This window comes from Xyrauchen texanus, chromosome 13 (genome assembly GCF_025860055.1).
Source record: "Xyrauchen texanus isolate HMW12.3.18 chromosome 13, RBS_HiC_50CHRs, whole genome shotgun sequence".
NCBI classification, from domain to species: domain Eukaryota; kingdom Metazoa; phylum Chordata; class Actinopteri; order Cypriniformes; family Catostomidae; genus Xyrauchen; species Xyrauchen texanus.
The window spans coordinates 8,158,659-8,176,561 of record NC_068288.1 but is presented as its reverse complement, the minus strand read 5'-3'; the positions used below and the strand labels follow the sequence as shown (position 1 = coordinate 8,176,561).

At 36.3% G+C, this 17,903-nt stretch overlaps 2 protein-coding genes across 2 annotated transcripts; both read right to left on the bottom strand.

Moving 5' to 3' along the window:
- Positions 1–968: 968 nt before the first annotated feature.
- On the bottom strand, positions 969–13,133 carry LOC127653958 (D-aminoacyl-tRNA deacylase 1). Its single transcript, XM_052140841.1, has 6 exons — positions 13,063–13,133; positions 12,599–12,689; positions 8,504–8,739; positions 4,588–4,685; positions 4,168–4,330; positions 969–3,681 (listed from the first exon to the last, which is right to left on the bottom strand). Exons 1-5 carry the CDS (start codon positions 13,103–13,105, stop codon positions 4,178–4,180), a joined length of 621 nt encoding a protein of 206 aa, XP_051996801.1. The 5' UTR covers positions 13,106–13,133; the 3' UTR covers positions 969–3,681; positions 4,168–4,177.
- Positions 13,134–16,238: 3,105 nt separating this feature from the next.
- Positions 16,239–17,354, bottom strand: LOC127653959 (small integral membrane protein 26-like). The gene is made up of 2 exons (XM_052140842.1): positions 17,161–17,354; positions 16,239–16,861 (listed from the first exon to the last, which is right to left on the bottom strand). Exons 1-2 carry the CDS (start codon positions 17,270–17,272, stop codon positions 16,680–16,682), a joined length of 294 nt encoding a protein of 97 aa, XP_051996802.1. The 5' UTR covers positions 17,273–17,354; the 3' UTR covers positions 16,239–16,679.
- Between the last annotated feature and the right edge of the window lie 549 nt (positions 17,355–17,903).

Below are 17,903 nucleotides of genomic sequence, written 5' to 3'. Positions count from 1 at the left end.
ATTTAAATTAACACAGGCATTCGCCAGTTGTCTTATTCAGATTTCTAGAAATCAGAATTTTGGCTCAGTCTGTTTAATGTTACAGTGTGTATTCTTCAAAATTCTAATTAATACACGCATATGCCAGCTGTTTTGTTTGATTTCCAGAAACCTTGAATATTGGCTAAATTTGGTTAAATTAATATTAAAGTGGATATTCTGAAACATTACCCAAAATTCTGAATAATACCGGCAATTGCCAGCTGTCTTCTTTGGATTTTTAGAAACAGGAAAATTGGCTTAATATGGTTATAAAATATATAAATGTTACTCTGTTTAATTAATACATGCATTTGTCTGCTGTTTTATTTGGATTTCTAGAAACAAGAATGTTGTCTTAATCTGGTTATTAAAGATAAAAACTAATGTTTCAGTATATATTCAGAATAAGGTGCTTACATTATCCAAAATTAAGATTTATACAGGCACATGCCAGCTGTTTTATTCAGATTTCTAGACACTGGAATGTTGGCTAAATCTGGTTATGGCAATCAGGTTGTTTTCATAATGCTTACAAAATCAGAATATTAGACCAAATTCTGAATAATATAAGAATATTCCTGCACATGTAAATGAAGTCAATGTCAATCGATGTGAGTGCCTTGGATTTTTCTCTTTTTTCATTGAGTATTGTTGAGTTCTTCACACTATTGTCTGTGCAAATGTCTATAGTCTGCCAATAATCTTAAGTGAAACTGAAGTGTATGTTTATGTGGAACACAGCTGCAAGCAGAAAAAGGCGTGATTTAACAACAATACACTGAATCTGAAAGAGCTGTAGAGGCTTTTAAAGAGAGCATAAAATTGTTGGTTCAGTAATAAAAATAGAATAATAATATTGTTTTTTATTATTTTTAATATTTTAATTTAAACCTGGAAATAAATTAAACAAGAATTCAAAATAAAAGCAGGTCTCAGACTTTTGGACTTTTTCTATGTTTGACATTTTAACAAAGACTTCTTGCCTCAAAATAGAAGCATTTCATATTTTACATACTCCAATTCACATTTACACAAGAGGAAGCAAATTTGAAGTCGCGTATAGCTTGAATCTTCAAACAGACTTGGAAATCAAATATTAAAATGCATCCACTCAATTCATAGGTGCAGTGATGTAAAATGAGATTACAACAAATTATATTGATGATATACACAGTATTGTACATTCCTCTCTTCATAAACCCCTAATCCAACATAATAGGAATAAAAACTGTGAAACACTCAATGCTTTAAAAGTTCTGTACGACTTTAATGAACATGTTCTGTTTAGGATTCATATTTATAACAGATTTATATTTGATTGGATATTGTGTTATGCAGGTGTTATTGCAAGTGAACATGATAAATATGAATATGTTCTACAGAACATCTGAAAAATGAAAATTAGTGTGTAAGAAACGGCGAGAGAGTGAAATAGCATAGGCCTCGGCAATACAATTACCAGTATGCCTATACAAGAACTTTTCATTTTATTACCGGAGATCCTCTCTCCAACAGTCACCTTTGAGGATACAATATTGGTTCTTCCAACACTTTAGAAGTTATGATTTGCTAAACAGATGAAGACCAAAGAGATCCCTAGGAGTTTGTTGATCTCTTCTCCGATAGTTTGACAGACGCGTCCCATCTGAGCGGCTGCGCCTAGAAGGGTAACATCCTCGTTATCACGTGACTAAAAAGCAAAGCCAGACAACTTTAAGATTATATAGGGTTGGGGTGTAACGATATAAATGTAACGGGATTACGTATTTAAAATACAAAATATAGGTAACTGTATTCCAATACAGTTATAATTTAAATAATTGGTAATTAGAATAGTTACATTCAAAAAGTATTTTGATTACTGAAGAGATTACTTTGCATTATATTGTCCTTTGTTTATTTAATATTTAGTCCTTTCAGATGGAAAACATTTATACATATAAATGACGCAATCCAAAGTGCATTTGAACAGCGGTGAAACACTTTCTTAAGATGTGTTACATTCATACCAGCAGGCAAGAGACGTTTTAAGTAAGTTTGGCGCAGAAGAAATAGAAAAAACCTTGTGTAAATTGTCAGTTTTATGCTAAGCTAAAATGCTATTTCTAACCATTTACATGCACGTTACCAGTCACGATCATCATTTTTTTCAAGAAAATTCATGTTGAATCATAATTTCCTTTTTCTAGTAAGATATTAGGGCAAAAATCGTATTCTTGATCATTTTTGTATCATTTTCCTGTAAAAATATCTAAAAATCCTTAAAACAAGATCAATTTGATTGATCTTGTTTTAGAAACAACACTGCATAATATATTTAGGTTTTTCAGAGAATGCATTTTAAACATGTGCATTTTGTCTTTGTTTTATCAAAACAAGTGAAAAATCTACATGTGCTGAAGAAGTAATCCAAAGCATTTAGAATACATTACTGACCTTGAAATCAAAGGAGCCAAGCCATTTCAGATTTGTAACGCTATCGAAATTTTTAATTAACACAAATAATAATAATACAAAATAAAAGTTAAATTTTTTTCAGTAAGGAACTAAAATTTCATATTCCCAGATCCCCATAAACCTTATTTTTTAAATGTATTATTATCTGTGAAAACTGCAAAAAATACAAAAATACCAAATTTACAACATTAAAAATAAGAATTTGGTATAAATGAAGATTAAGACTTTAAAGTTAACCAATATTTCTATGACTATGTATAGCCATAGCTGTTATTGATTATACCTTTAATTGTAACTTCTACATTTCTTTTACTTTGCTATGTATATCATTAATCTCCTACATTGCTTCAGATGCAATGCCCATTCTTAAAAAAAAATGCAAGCATGTCTGATCACTTACTGTACCTATCAATACACTTTAACATTAACAGTCCAAGGGTAAATTATCACATTTGAAAAACAGGTGGAGTACAGGAAAACAGCTGTTTTTCACATTAAAAAAATTATCTTTTACCATTTGTCTACTTAAAACTCTTATGCAATGAAGTAGGCTACCTCATAATAGCTCAATTTTTGCTTCGTTAGCTGTCTAAGAGTATGAACTCAAGTGTGACTTAATCTATAAACCGCCCAATTTCAAATTCCATTGCATCACACAGGGCCAATCCGGAGCATATGGTGGCCCTTTAGCAAAATCATACTTGGTGGGGCCCCCCTTCTCCCCCAACCCCCAATGAAATATTAAACCCACACCTATCATATCACTTCTGACGATATGGATTACTTTTATGATGCCTTTATGTGCTTTTTGGAGCGTAAAAATGTTGCATTGTATGGACCTACAGAGCTAAAATATTCTTCTAAAAATCTTTATTTGCGTTCAGCAGAAGAATGTCCTACACATCTGGGATGGCATGAGGTAGAGTAAATGATGAGAGAATTTTCATTTTTGGGAGAACTATCCCTTTAAATGAATAAGATGACAAACTAAATATTCAGATATGCTGTCCAAAAGTGGCACCAATATACCATATGTCTTTTTTTCTCTACTAGTAATTGAGCTGCCACTTGTTCTAGTATGAATGAGAAATGGGCACAACATTTCAGACAGCTGACCATGACAGTAATGAGACAGAAAGACAGATGTCCCTGAAGACAGCAGCAATCCTCTGGAAGCTGGACTCATCTGTGAGCTTCAAAATCCTATTAAACAAAACAACAACAGAGAAAAACACTGTTAGAAGCACAGCACTGTTTGGTGTAAACTGTCAAAGACCAACCCCTGGAGCTTGATTCCTTTTAACAAAAAGGGTGAAAAGGCTAGAGTAAATTGTCTTCATCCATCATTTGTTCCATTCCAAAATACAGAGGCAGCATACAGCATAGGTACCCTCCTGTTCATCATATTAAACATATATTTCATTCAATACTGAAGTACTATAGATAAATAATTTCTTTTTTCTCAATGTGTGTGTTCAGTATGTATTTTTAAACTTATGTCATTAGAGTCTCCTGTGCAGAGTGCTATTTGTGTGGTTTGTCGAATTGCTGCCTTAGAAGGTAGCTGTTGATACAGACGGTAGGTAGTAGGCCAGGTTTCTAGGTTTGATAACAGAATGAATTGGAACAAATTGATCATGGGAAATAAGTGAAAAAAAAAAAGGTACAACAGTGGCAGTGAAGTTCAACCTGAGGTATTTTATGGTTCCCGTTCAGATGACACATCGCCCTCTGCTCCGCTGCTCGCATTGGGATCTCCTTTTGAGCGCAGCGCTCCTTTCTCTCTGGACTCAGAGGGGCCTTTCGATCGTGTTTTCTCTTTCCGCTGCTGTTGCTTCTCTAGCTTGGACAGCTAAAGTAAGAGACAAAGAGGAAAACAGATTTGAGGATTGTAGCCTACATTATCAAATGATAGTCACAGTATGCAGTACTAAAGAGGTTTAAATAAGAAAAACAATCATATAATCTTCAAAACAAAATCTATTTAATATGTACAATCAGGCAACTTCAAAAAGGCAAGTTAACCTTGTGGTATGACAAAGTTATTTTACTCAAGTGAAGTTTAAGAACTCTTACAAACCACTGTTTCTCAAAATTAAAGCTGCATACCTGTTTAGGATCTGTGGGATGAGCAGGAGACTCGAGCTGAATGGTCACAGGTCCATCATTTTGAATGTGTACCTGCATATATGCACCAAAATGCCCATCTAAAACACAATTACAATCATATAAAAGATGTCAAATCAGTGATTACAAGTTCACCAGTAGTCAAACTTACAATCTACTAGGGATGTGTGGAACGACTAATTTCATTGACGTTTAAATGAAATGAGATATTTTGGAGTCGACTAATCTAAATAAGTAGAAACCCCCAGAAAACAGTTAAAAATAATTGTGTTTATGCAACCCATTTAAAATACTTCCAACAGCCAAATCCAAAGCTAAATTCAGCTGAAAAAGGGCTTGCACTGAATTATCACCATTGTAGGCTACATTAAATAAAGAACATGACATGCATTTAATGAATCAACATTAGTGAATACAGGCATATTTATTGAAAACAATTCCACGAGTAGTGCAGGACCACTAGCAACCCTAATGGCCTGTTCGAAAAGGAATTCACCAAGTAAAAGTTACTTAACATATTAAAACAGTCAGAACATTGTAGAAAATAATGAAAAGGTAAGCCAAATCTACAAGAGAAAAAACAATGCACTGAACATTTTCGTGTATTTCACAACATGCATTAGCCTATGATCTACAGTAATATGACAGCCATTTGGTTGAAAATGTAAACCAATAACAGTTATGGTGTAAAAAAAAAAATTGCTATAGGAAAAAAATAGGCTTGTGAGAAATGTACAATAAACCGAATGCATTTTTCAAAACATAAAGTGCACACAGAATAGAAGATAGTTTAACTAAAAAGAAGTTTGAAACAGGTAAGCAACTGGCCACACCGCTGTGGGAGGCATTTATAGGAGCATTTAAATAGGTCAAGCCTTCATGTAAAATATAAACTAACTATTATGACAGTGACATTTATTTTAATATGAATATTCTAATATAACCGTTATCAATGACTTCATGCCTTATTCTATGAGTAGAATTCACATGAGATCAGTAAATTAAGCTGTTTTAACAACAAATTTGCAGTAGATAATGTGTTATTTGTAATGTTTACCTTTTGTGCTCATTGAGCTAATGCGCTAACATACTGTGCGCTGCAATAAAATGTGCCTATTACACTCTTTTATTATTGACACTGATCCTACTGCAAAGTTAGGTGTATAAAAGAGTGTTAATGGGTAGAATACAGACAAACAAATGATGATATTTTACTTTGGGCAGAATGTGTGAATTGCTTTCGGCTGCAGGCAACACATGAGTGAAGCAGCAGATCAAACAATGGAGTGAATGGGCACTTAAGAGTGTTTCAGTAGTTCAGCAGTAAGAAGGTAGACCAATACCATTCAAGAAAATGTATTGGGAAAAGCAGATCAGTGGGATTGCCCTAAGATCTATCATGATTCTTGAATTTTCATGTACATTACCATAAAGTCATCACAAAAGAGTTATATTATAGTGAGTAAAGTGAGGTGAAAAAATACTGAATATAAATCATTTATATTTTTTGACATAAATAGTCAAAATGATGTATAAGATCCTAAGTTAAAGCAATACATGAATGACTTTAGTCTAAGTTCATTGACACACTATGGCATCGAACTGTATATAATTCTCATCATCTCTATGAGAATAATTCATCTGTCAAAATCCTTTCATTAGGATCATTGAGATAAACAATGTTTCACTTTTAACTTTCTCTAAAGTAAAGTGACTTATTAATTGTTACCAGTTTCCATGCCTGATTCTGGCACAGCTGCTGCTGCTCCTCAGTCTGTTGCTCATCTTTGCTACACTCTACAAAACCATTTAATCAAATCAAGGTGTATATTTCCTACAAACTAATATCACAAAACAAGTCACACATACATTTTATGCTAATGCTTATTGGTTATCCTTAGCGAAAACAACACCTGATAAACAAGAAAAGTACACTACGAACGGGACTCGAACCGCGGTCTCCGGCGTGAGAGGCGAATAACAGTGAGCTACCAAGATGCGTCAGTCTACATGGAGGCTACAACATACAACAAACCTCTTGAGGTTTAGCCTACTGTGGGTGAAAGCCAGCTAGATGATGATCTTCAGACTTTAAGGACAAAAACAAATGTGAATTCTTACCCACTGACTTCTTTCGAAAAAATCCCCAAAGCCTCATTTGCTTAATTTTTGCTGTCTTTCCTGCTAATTGCCGTTAACTCACCACTAAGTAACGTTAGTTGATGTCAACGACTGTGCAAGCTCCTCCTCTACCTGCTGCATATTCAACAGAGAGGAAGAAACGGAGTCGCCCATAGGCTACCGACAGCAAAGGAACTTATTATATAGGCTAGATTATGCCTATGTCTATTTTTACAGGCTGTATGCAGTATGTGCAAAGCCAAAGCACAATGAAATAAGGCAACTTATGATTTTGGAGGTTTACATAGGCTTTTGTCCAGTTTCATATTTGTCAGTGAACTTTTCAAAATACATTCGGGGCTACACTCAAAACATTCGGGGCTGAAGCCCTGGCAAAATCGGCTGCCGCCGCCTCTGGTTGCTACGCTGGGTGATCTGTATGAAAATGGAGCGTTGAGATCCTTTAAAAATATTATACAGCGGTTTGGGATTCCCAGATCTCAATTCTTCAGGTACTTACAGCTGCACCATCTGCTTTGTACCACCTTTGGATGTAGTACGCAGCCCCCTAAAACGTCAGACACTCTTGAGATGGTGCTTTCTGCTTTTAGAAAAGGTCATGAAGCTTCTGCATACTATTCCTGGATAATTCAGTCTAGGGGACGGGGTTTTAACATCTCTTAAGAAGTTATTGGAGAGAGACTTGAATTTAGTACTGGAGGATAAAGAATGGGGTAGGATTTTTTTAAATGTCAAGTCTATGTCTAGGGATGCAAGGGTGCGCCTTCAATTTAAGATTCTGCATCGTTTTTATTTGACTCCCTCTAGATTGTATAGGCTTGGCCTTAAAGACACACCTACTTGCTGCCGATGCCAGTTGAAGGATGGGACATAGCCCATGTTTTTTGGTTCTGTACTAAGATTCAAGAGTTATGTCTGTGAGGTCTTGAGAACTCAGATTTTATTCTGCCTCAGATTTTGTATTTTGGGTGAATGGGCGGGTATTAACATATAACAAACTGGGTCCTTACCAGCGTGATGATATGCTGGTATATACTGATACAATTTGATTCTGTGTTTTCATATGCTGTTTGTTTTATTTTGAGTATGGAATCAATTAAAATTGTTAATGACAAAAAAAAACAACAAAAAAAAAAAACTGCTTTTTCAATGCCACTAATATGATGGGAGTCTAATTTTCATGAGTTTGTCATTTTATAAAAAACACCAATACATTTTTTTTTAGGTGTAAAGCTAATTCAAATGGAAAAAATAATACTTTATAGGCGCCAAAACACTAGATAAAGATCTGATAGTGCGACAGATGACAGTAAAATATTAAGATGACAGCATTAATCTTATTTGTTCTTGTTAAATGTTTAAGAATTAAAAAAGCACACCAGATAACAGTGGCATTATAAAATGGCAACAGCCCTTTAATGGTCATTTTGGTCACATTCACTTGCATTGTATGGACCTACAGAACTGAGATATTCTTCTAAAAATGTGTTTATGTACAGCAAAAACAATAAAGTACATCAGGGATGTCATGAGGGTGTGTAAATGATGAGAGATTTTTCATTTTTGGGTGAACTACCTCTTTAAGGTAATTCCTAGTCTGACATGATGTGATCACACCATAGGTTACTATAAATTTTACTGGTGCAGTAAAAGTAACAACTCCTATGCATTTCAAGCGAGCAGCAAATTCTAAAGTGTTAAACTGCTGCTATTTCAGCTTCAGATGAATTTAAGGATTTTAAGGATGTGCCCTCACCTTTGATCAGCTCTGGTTTATACGCCACTCTCAGTTGCTCAAGTATGTTGTTGTAGAAAGGCTGTGCCAGTTCAGCTGGCATGGCGGAGTGGAAGTCAGGCTTATTTCCCTTGAGGATACACTGAAGAGTAAACTGACTCACACACAACACTTCTAGCTCTCTGTCCATCACGCTGCGGCTCCAGGCACGCCCGTTCTCATCCTCAAACAGACGCAAGTTCAGGATCTTACGTACCCTGATAAACAACAGCAAAACAGATCAGACTGACAGAAAATACTTGAAGTTAAAGGAATAGCCTAATTCACCAAAAATAATATTTTATGCAATATTCATGTCAGAATTACTGTAATTATGAGATGACAATTCTGAGATTCTGGGTTTATTTGTTAGCATGCAGGGCTCCAGATTAAAGAAACGACTTAGGAGCTATTGGCTAACTAAACTGAAACATTAAAGGGATCGTTCACCCAAAAATAAAAATGATATCATTATTTACTCACCCTCATGATATCCCAGGTGTGTATGCTTTCTTTCGTCACCAGAACACATTTGAAGGAAAATAGAAAAATATCTCAGCTCAGTAGGTCCTTAAAATGCAAGTGAATAGAGATTTCACATTTGAAGCTCAAAAATCACAGAAAGTCAGCATAAATGTCATCGATATGAATCTAGCAGTTAAATTAATGTCTTCTAAAGTGATACGATTGCTTTTGGTGGGAAAAAATATACATATTTAAGTACTTTTTAACTCAATCATTGCTTCCGGTAAGTTTCACGAGAGGGTGGAGATCAAGTGGTCTCTCGTGTGATGTATTCATGTTGCCATGATACAGAAATAATTTCACGTTCTCCACACAGTTGAGTCTAGTGTTGTCTAAAGTACCGACTTCGGTACCAAGTCGATACTGAAATTTTAAAAATGTGACGCTTTGAGCGATGTTGAGCGGAATCGTAAACACCTCTGATTGGCCATTGTGTTCACGTGCTCATCGGATATGTCTGTGATTGGCTAAAATGATCAGCGCTTCAAAAACATGTTGTAAATACAGGTGAAACTCGAAAAATTAGAATATCGTGCAAAAGTTCATTAATTTCAGTAATTCAACTTAAAAGGTGAAACTAATATATTATTTAGACTCATTACAAGCAAAGTAAGATATTTCAAGCCTTTATTTGATATAATTTTGATGATTATGGCTTACAGCTTATGAAAACCCCAAATTCAGAATCTCAGAAAATTAGAATATTACATGAAATTAATAAAAAAAAAAAAAGGATTTTAAATACAGAAATGTCGGCCCTCTAAAAAGTATAATCATGCATATGTACTCAGTACTTGGTTTGGGCCCCTTTTGCATTAATTACTGCCTCAATGCGCGTGGCATGGATGCTATCAGCCTGTGGCACTGCTGAGGTGTTATGGAAGACCAAGATGCTTCAATAGCGACCTTCAGCTCTTCTGCATTGTTTGGTCTCATGTCTCTCATCTTTCTCTTGGCAATGCCCCATAGATTCTCTATGGGGTTCAGGTCAGGCGAGTTTGCTGGCCAATCAAGCACAGAAATACCATGGTCATTGAACCAGGTTTTGGTACTTTTGGCAGTGTGGGCAGGTGCCAAGTCCTGCTGGAAAATTAAGTCAGCATCTCCATAAAGCTTGTCTGCTGAAGGAAGCATGAAGTGATCTAAAATGTCCCGGTAGACGGCTGCGTTGACTCTGGACTTAATAAAGCACAGTGGACCAACACCAGCCGATGACATGGCTCCCCAAACCAACACAGACTGTGGAAACTTCACACTGGACTTCAAGCATCTTGGATTGTGTGCCTCTCCATTCTTCCTCCAGACTCTGGGACCTTGGTTTCCAAATGAGATGCAAAATTTGCTCTCATCAGAAAAGAGGACTTTGGACCACTGAGCAACAGACCAGTTCTTTTTTTCTTTAGCCCAGGTAAGACGTTTGACATTTGAAGCCCATGTCCAGGACCCGTCTGTGTGTGGTGGCTCTTGATGCAGTAACTCCAGCCTCAGTCCACTCCTTGTGAAGCTCCCCACACATTTGAATGGCCTTTTCCTGACAATCCTCTCCAGGCTACGGTCATCCCTGCTGCTTGTGCACCTTTTTCTTCCACACTTTTCCCTTCCACTTAACTTTCTATTAATGTGCTTTGATACAGCACTTTGAGAACATCCAACTTCTTTTGCAATTACCTTTTGAGGCTTTCCCTCCTTGTGGAGGGTGTCAATGATGGTTTTCTGCACAACTGTCAGGTCAGCAGTCTTCCTCATGATTGTGAATTCAACTGAACCAGACTGAGAGACCATTTAAAGGCTCAGGAACCCTTTGCAGGTGTTTAGCTGATTAGAGTGTGACACTTTGAGCCTACAATACTGAACCTTTTCACAATATTCTAATTTTCTGAGATTCTGAATTTGGGGTTTTCATAAGCTGTAAGCCATAATCATCAAAATTATATCAAATAAAGGCTTGAAATATCTTACTTTGCTTGTAATGAGTCTATATAATATTTTAGTTTCATCTTTTAAGTTGAATTACTGAAATAATTAACTTTTGCACTATATTCAAATTTTTTGAGTTTCACCTGTATACATCAATGACACTCTTCACCGAGCGCTTGCACAGATACACACGGGAGCGTTTGAAAGCAGGACCAGTCCGCTGATAGACGGCTGCTTGTGCTTTCAAAAGCTCCCACTCCCATTTTAAAAAAAACTTTCAAACACTTCGGTGTACTCTCAAACGCTCCCGTGTGTTGATCATTGTAGCCAATCACAGACATATCCGATGAGCGTGTGAACGCAATGGCCAATCAGAGGTGTTTACGATTCCGCTCAACAGCGCTCAAAGCGTCACATTTTTTTAATTTCAGTACCGACTTGGTACTACAACACTAGTTGAGACATCCAGGATAAGCAAACAAATGCACCATTGAGAGTAAAAAAACAAATACAAAAACAGATCTAAACCAAAACCATCCAAGCTACAGTACAGTGTTCCTCCTCCTCACTTATAACCGGCGCTGCTCTTCCAGCTGTGACACACGTGCGTCAGTTCTTGCATGTTTTCAAATGCCGTGATTACTTCACGCATATCCCGCTGCCGACTGGAAGCATGATTTAGAGTTAAAAATAGTACTTAAACATTTATATTTTTCACACCAAACACGATTGTGTAGCCTTAGAAGACATTAATTTACCAGCTGGTGTCGTATGATGACGTTTATGCTGACTGTCTGTGATTTTTTTTTTGTAGCTTAAAAAGAGAAATCGCCATCCACTTACTGAGCTAAGAAATGTTTCTGTTTTTCTTCAAATGTGTTCTGCTGAAGAAAGAAAGTCATCCACACCTGAGATATCATGAGGGTAAATAATGAGAGAATTTTAATTTTTGGGTGAACTATCCCTTAAAGGAGCCAAATGGCTGTTTTAAGTCGCCAAATAACAGAATGAATCGTTTCACATTGTTGTTCAGAAACAAAATAGAAAGCCGAAAAGGAAGACTGATAACACATTAACCGCTGATTTAATATACAGTATATATAGTTGAGAAGATAAGTTTGCATTCCCCTTTATTCTCATAAATGTTCACAACCCTTTCATAATTTATACAAATATAAGAGATAAAAGAGCATAAATCTTGAGCATCATTGAATGCTTGCATCTTGTGTAATAGTTGTGTAAGGACTAAAAAAGTATCTGTTTTTTACCAACTGGAGTATTATGGATTACTTTATATGCTGCATTTATGTGCCTTTTGGAGCTTCAAAGTTCTGGCCACCTATCACTTGCACTGTATGGACCTACAGAGCTGAAATATTCTTCTAAAAATATTTTTTTGTGTTCTGCAGAAGAAATTTGTAGACATCTGGGATGGCATGAGGGTGAGTAAATGATGAGAGAATTGTCATTGGCTGAACTATTCCTTTAATGTGTTACCCCACAATCTAAAGATGGATGAAATATCTGACTGATCTCCAAAGAAGGCAAACTAATGAATTAATATTATATTAAATTGCACTTCATAGATACTTGTTGTCACCAAACTGTCAATCTTGGGCAGACATCAGTACTCACATGTAGTCAACATCTTTCTGTGTGTCCTCAACTGAGATGCCAAACAACACACAGAGTCCTCTGCCTATTGAACTGATCTGCTCCTCTCCAACTGTTTTACAATAATAGAAGAACGTCACAGACTCGCAGTTATAATATGCACGGATGACGTCAGCATGACATATAAACGGCATTTTATATAATAAAGTCACACGAGCTGATTTCTTAAAAAATTCCCTTTTTGTGTCAAGTCTTTCGTGTGCAGTTTAAAGGGTATATTCAAAAAATAGTGTTTATAAGTTGTAAGGAAGTTATTACAAATGTGAAAGTGTTGGAAGCATGCAGCAAACATGACAGAAGGCAAGGGGCGCAAGCTTGTATACGACTTTTATGGTGATTTAAATAATTTCAACAAAATTATTAAATGGAATGTATGTATAGCTTACAACAGTCTTCACTGTGAAAATAAGAGCTTCGTGTCGTACCTGATACGCTTGCCTTCGTTACTCTTTGAACGATCGCCTTCATTGTGTTGGTCTCCAATCACGTGTCCCACAAAAAAAATATATATATTTTCCGGTTTCCACAATGCCCCGCCAGAGCCCTTCTACGATACAACCCTTTCGTCACTTGGCTTAAAATAGCATAACGCGGCACTCCAATGGATTAATTTGGGCAGTACACTGAAGAGGAGACAATGGTCCGTTCTTTTTGAATGGATGTCTATGACGGAGATGCTTCAGTGTGCTGAAAAAACTGCTTTTTTGAGGAAACAGCTCATCGCTTAATAAATTGACTGCCTTTCCACAAATACACAACATGGTTTACACTAAAAAAAAATTATTTTGTATTGAACTATGTGTGGAGTTTACTACAATAAATTGATGTTGTATAAGAGAAGTAACGGACGATTTTGCGACAGGTAGGTGTCACTTTACGGTTGTTCCTATTCATTTGTAAGGTATCCGCAAACTGTGAATTACTGTCGTAACACGCTAGTTGACCGTTACGCTCACATGTCTTTGGTTACGCTCTCTACTATGATAGAACCGCGTATCTCTGACGCCGTACCTTGCATGGCTGTAATTTTCGCTGCTGCCACCTTGTGGGCAAAAATTAAATCGCATTTCAGTCTATTTTCAGATGTACGCGTACAAGTGATTTGACAAGCATAATCAATTGTTATAATGTCCATATTTTCTGCTCGACAGTTTCTGCATGATAGAAGTAGTGGTACATGTCCATACTTCATTTTAGGAACTACACCGTACTCTGCTAGGAAACGTGTTGAGGGAACAGACTTCATCCAATCACATAAAATGGAAACCTTGGGATCAGTTTACAGTGATTGTAAATATGGCTCAGAAAAGTTATAAACGTTATTTAGTTTTGAGAAAAGGTCTTATTATTTATAATTTCTTTGCAGATTTGGTTTGATACTTTTTTATCTAATAAAATACATTTCAGAAATTCAACAATCAAGTGGCTTAAAGGAATAGGTCGAATAAAAATGAAAATTCTCTCATAATTTACAAGCTCTTCTGTCTTCTGCAGAACACATTTTTAGGAGAATATCTCAGCTCTGTAGGTCCATACAATGGAAGTGAATGGTGACCAACATTTTTAAGCTTCCAAAGCACATAAAGGCAGCATTAAAGTAATTCATATGACTCCAGTGGTTAAATCCATATCTTCAGAAGTGATGTGATAGAAGTGGGTGAGAAACATACTTTCTTCTTCTTTTGTTTCTGGCGATTTGCATTCTTCGTGCATATTGCCACCTACTGGGCGGGGAGAAGAATTTATAGGGATAAAGGACTTAAACATTGATCGGTTTCTAATACACACCCATCATATCATTTCTGAAGACATGGATTTAAACCACTGAAGTTGTATGGATTCATTTTAAGTTGCCTTTATTGTGTATTTTGGAGCTTCAAAATGTTGGTACCCACACCCATTCACTTGCATTGTGTGGACCTACAGAGGAGAAATATTCATCTAATAATCTGCATCTGTGTTCTGCAGCAGAAAGAAAGTCAAACATCTGGGATGGCATGAGGATGAGTAAATTTCTTGCTGTGGCCCTGCTCCTAAAGCTCCCAAACTATGTAGTCTTCCTAACAGTATCCAGAACTCAGAGATACTGTCTCAGTTTATGTCTAGGCTAAAGACTAATCTCTTCAGCTAGGCATTCACCTAATTTATCCCTTAAACCATAGTCAGGTATGCCAAAACCAGAAACACTTTTCATATTTTATAACTCTGCTATAAAGTGAATGGCTTCTATGCTAATATTATACAATTTTTTTTCCATGCCAGATCCCACTCTGGTCCTGCCCTATGTCCTACTCCCACCGCTATGTATTGTTGAGTGATGACTGCTAACTGCAGGCTATGCCAGCCATACATCACTTCAGTCTACAATGATGGACTTCACAGAGGATAAACTGCTGCTTACTCCAACCATAAAACATGGGATACTTCACTGGCCTCAGCCTGAAACTTGGACTCCACCGGTAATTAACTGCCACAAGTTTCCATCCAGACTGCAATGTCACTCACTGGCCTCTGCCAGCATCATATTGGATGGACAACACTCTATCTTAAAATGGAATACATAGACAATACATGAACCGCTAACTAAAGCCTTCACCAGCCAAATAACAAGGACACTACATCTATGTGCACTTCCACGGTCAATTGGGGGTGGATTTCAAAGACTTTTTCATTTAAAATACTTTAGTTTAAACACTGGCCACTAATTTAAAGTTTACTATTTTAAACCATATCTTATGTTACACACAGATAACTAATATTAACATTAAATTCACGCTGTTTAGCCACTGCACCTCTCCTCCACCCAAAAAGTTATTTTGATTATAGTGGGGAAAAAAATTATATTTCTTTAAAGAATGACATGTCCTGGAATAAAGATCTGATCATGGCCTTTATCAGTTGTGGTATAATGTGTGATTGTAATAATGTAATGGCAAAGGAAAGGCTATTTGGTAAATGGTCTGCACTTATATAGTGCTTTTTTAACCTTAGCGGTTTCAAAGCGCTTTACACCGTGAACTCATTCACTCATTCACACACCAATGATGGCCACTGGTAGCAACTTGGGGTTCAGTGTCTTGTCCAAGCACACTTCGGCATGTGGATTTGTGTGGGCCGGGAATCGAACCACCAACCCCGCAATTAGTGGCCAACCCGCTCTACCACCTGAGCCATGGCCGCCCATTTTTTAATTTTGGACGAAAACTTGGACAAGCCTTGGACTTGTTAACACAACAATTAGTTATAAACTGCCCTGGCTGAGATGTGCCCCTCTGTCACTTCTCATGTATATCATAAACTAAATTGTTCAAAAATATGAATAAGGAAACTTGCAAAGAACATTTCCCAGATTTGATTATGATTTTTGAATAAGTGTAGAATATTTGACAAATAGATTGGTTGTAGTTTCAAAGCAATGAGTGTCTCAGAGAAACTGTAAAACTACAACACCACCAAATCCTAACACCACACTTCTCTTAGTGTAACGCACCCATAACCCCCTTGTACTCATCATTATTCGACAGCATACTCAAGTACAGAAAGTAACTCAATATTAATATAACAAGGACATTAAAACATTTAATATGGAATAGAAGTTTTATTTTCCAGTTTAGATTTATTGTGAAGGTTTTTCAACAACTGATTCAGGGAGAAACTACTTTTTACTGTATAAGGGCATTATACTGTTAAAAGTTGTTTCAAAAGACCGTATTTCCAGCTATTACATTTTTTTAATATTAAGATCCTTGAGATTTAGGATACCACTCATCAAGAAAACAAAGCTTATGTTGATGTAATCAGGAATGCTCTTTATGTAAAGAGCATAATCAATCAAAAGCAGTGCACAAAACATTCCTCTTTTCCCCATAAGGTGTTGCTAAACTCCTCTAAAACGATGAGATGTCAAGACGTAAGCCATCCAGTTTGGTGTCTGGTGATGTAAATCACAAATGATTTCATTGTTCCAAAACACACATTTATTTCTCTCTTTTACGTCAGAATATGACAGTTCCATTTTAATTTGGGGGATAAAACTGTCCATTTATTTCTGTTCTTCATGATTTGGACTCTCAGGAGAACTTTCACTCGTAGATCTGAAGAGGTTTAAAAACCTTGTGGAATATGGCACAAAATTCTCCTTATAGACAATTGTGGTTTTCGAGTGTTTTGTTTCATATTTCTTCACATTAGGCCTGTTGTCTTCTTCTTCCATGGGCATTTGTACTAGAGAAGAAAACAAACAACACATTATGTACAGCATCTCATTAATGCATTGCTTTATTTTGTTGGTGAGTAAAACAGTAGCCGCTATTTTTCCATTTAAAATGAAATTGTCATTGTATTTCCTTTAATATCACAATACCTCAGTCATTTTTTAAATGTTTTGATGCGCTACAATAATTAACTTACTGATTGCTTACAGCATATAAAATACTACTGAAATTAAACATATGCCATGTCATAATATTCGTAGATAAAACATCAGTGGAATAATATCCATGCACATTGGTCAAATGACTCACTTGGAGGGTCGTTTTTGTGCATGTATCTGTAATATCCGTAACCACCAAACATGGTCCAAATACCAACAGCATAGACCAGTGACGCACGCTTATTCCATTTTACAGGATCCATAGTTATAACTTGAATATAATGTAACAATTATTGACATTGACAAGGCCGCTGTCATACTAGTACATGTTATATGTCGCCATTTCCTCCTAATAGAATTAGCCAATCAGAACAAAACATATTCTGAAATGGGCGGAGGCTGGCGTGTGAAAACTCTTCTACGTTATCAAGTATCATGTGACTGTAACCTGAGTTGTCACATGATACTTCTTACTATTCTCAGCGCTGGCAACAATAGTACAGGATATATCGTTCAGGAATATTTAATCTACAGGATTTGTTGCATAATATTAATTACCACAAAAATGTATTTCGACTCGTCAGGCCTTTTCTTAAAAAAAAAAAAAAAGCAAAAATCGAGGCACTTACAATGGAAATGAGTGGGCCGTAAACTAAATATTAAAATACTCGCTGTTTTAAAGGTATAGCCACAAGACGTTAACTATATGCATGTTAACTTGATTTTATTGTGATAAAATCGCTTACGGTGTAGTGGTCTAAGCACATAAGGTAATCAGTAGGATGCTGGTTTAAGCCCCACAGCCACCACCATTGTGTCCTTGAGCAAGGCACTTAACTCCAGGTTGCTCCACGGGAATTGTTCCTGTAATAAGTGCACTGTAAGTCGCTTTGG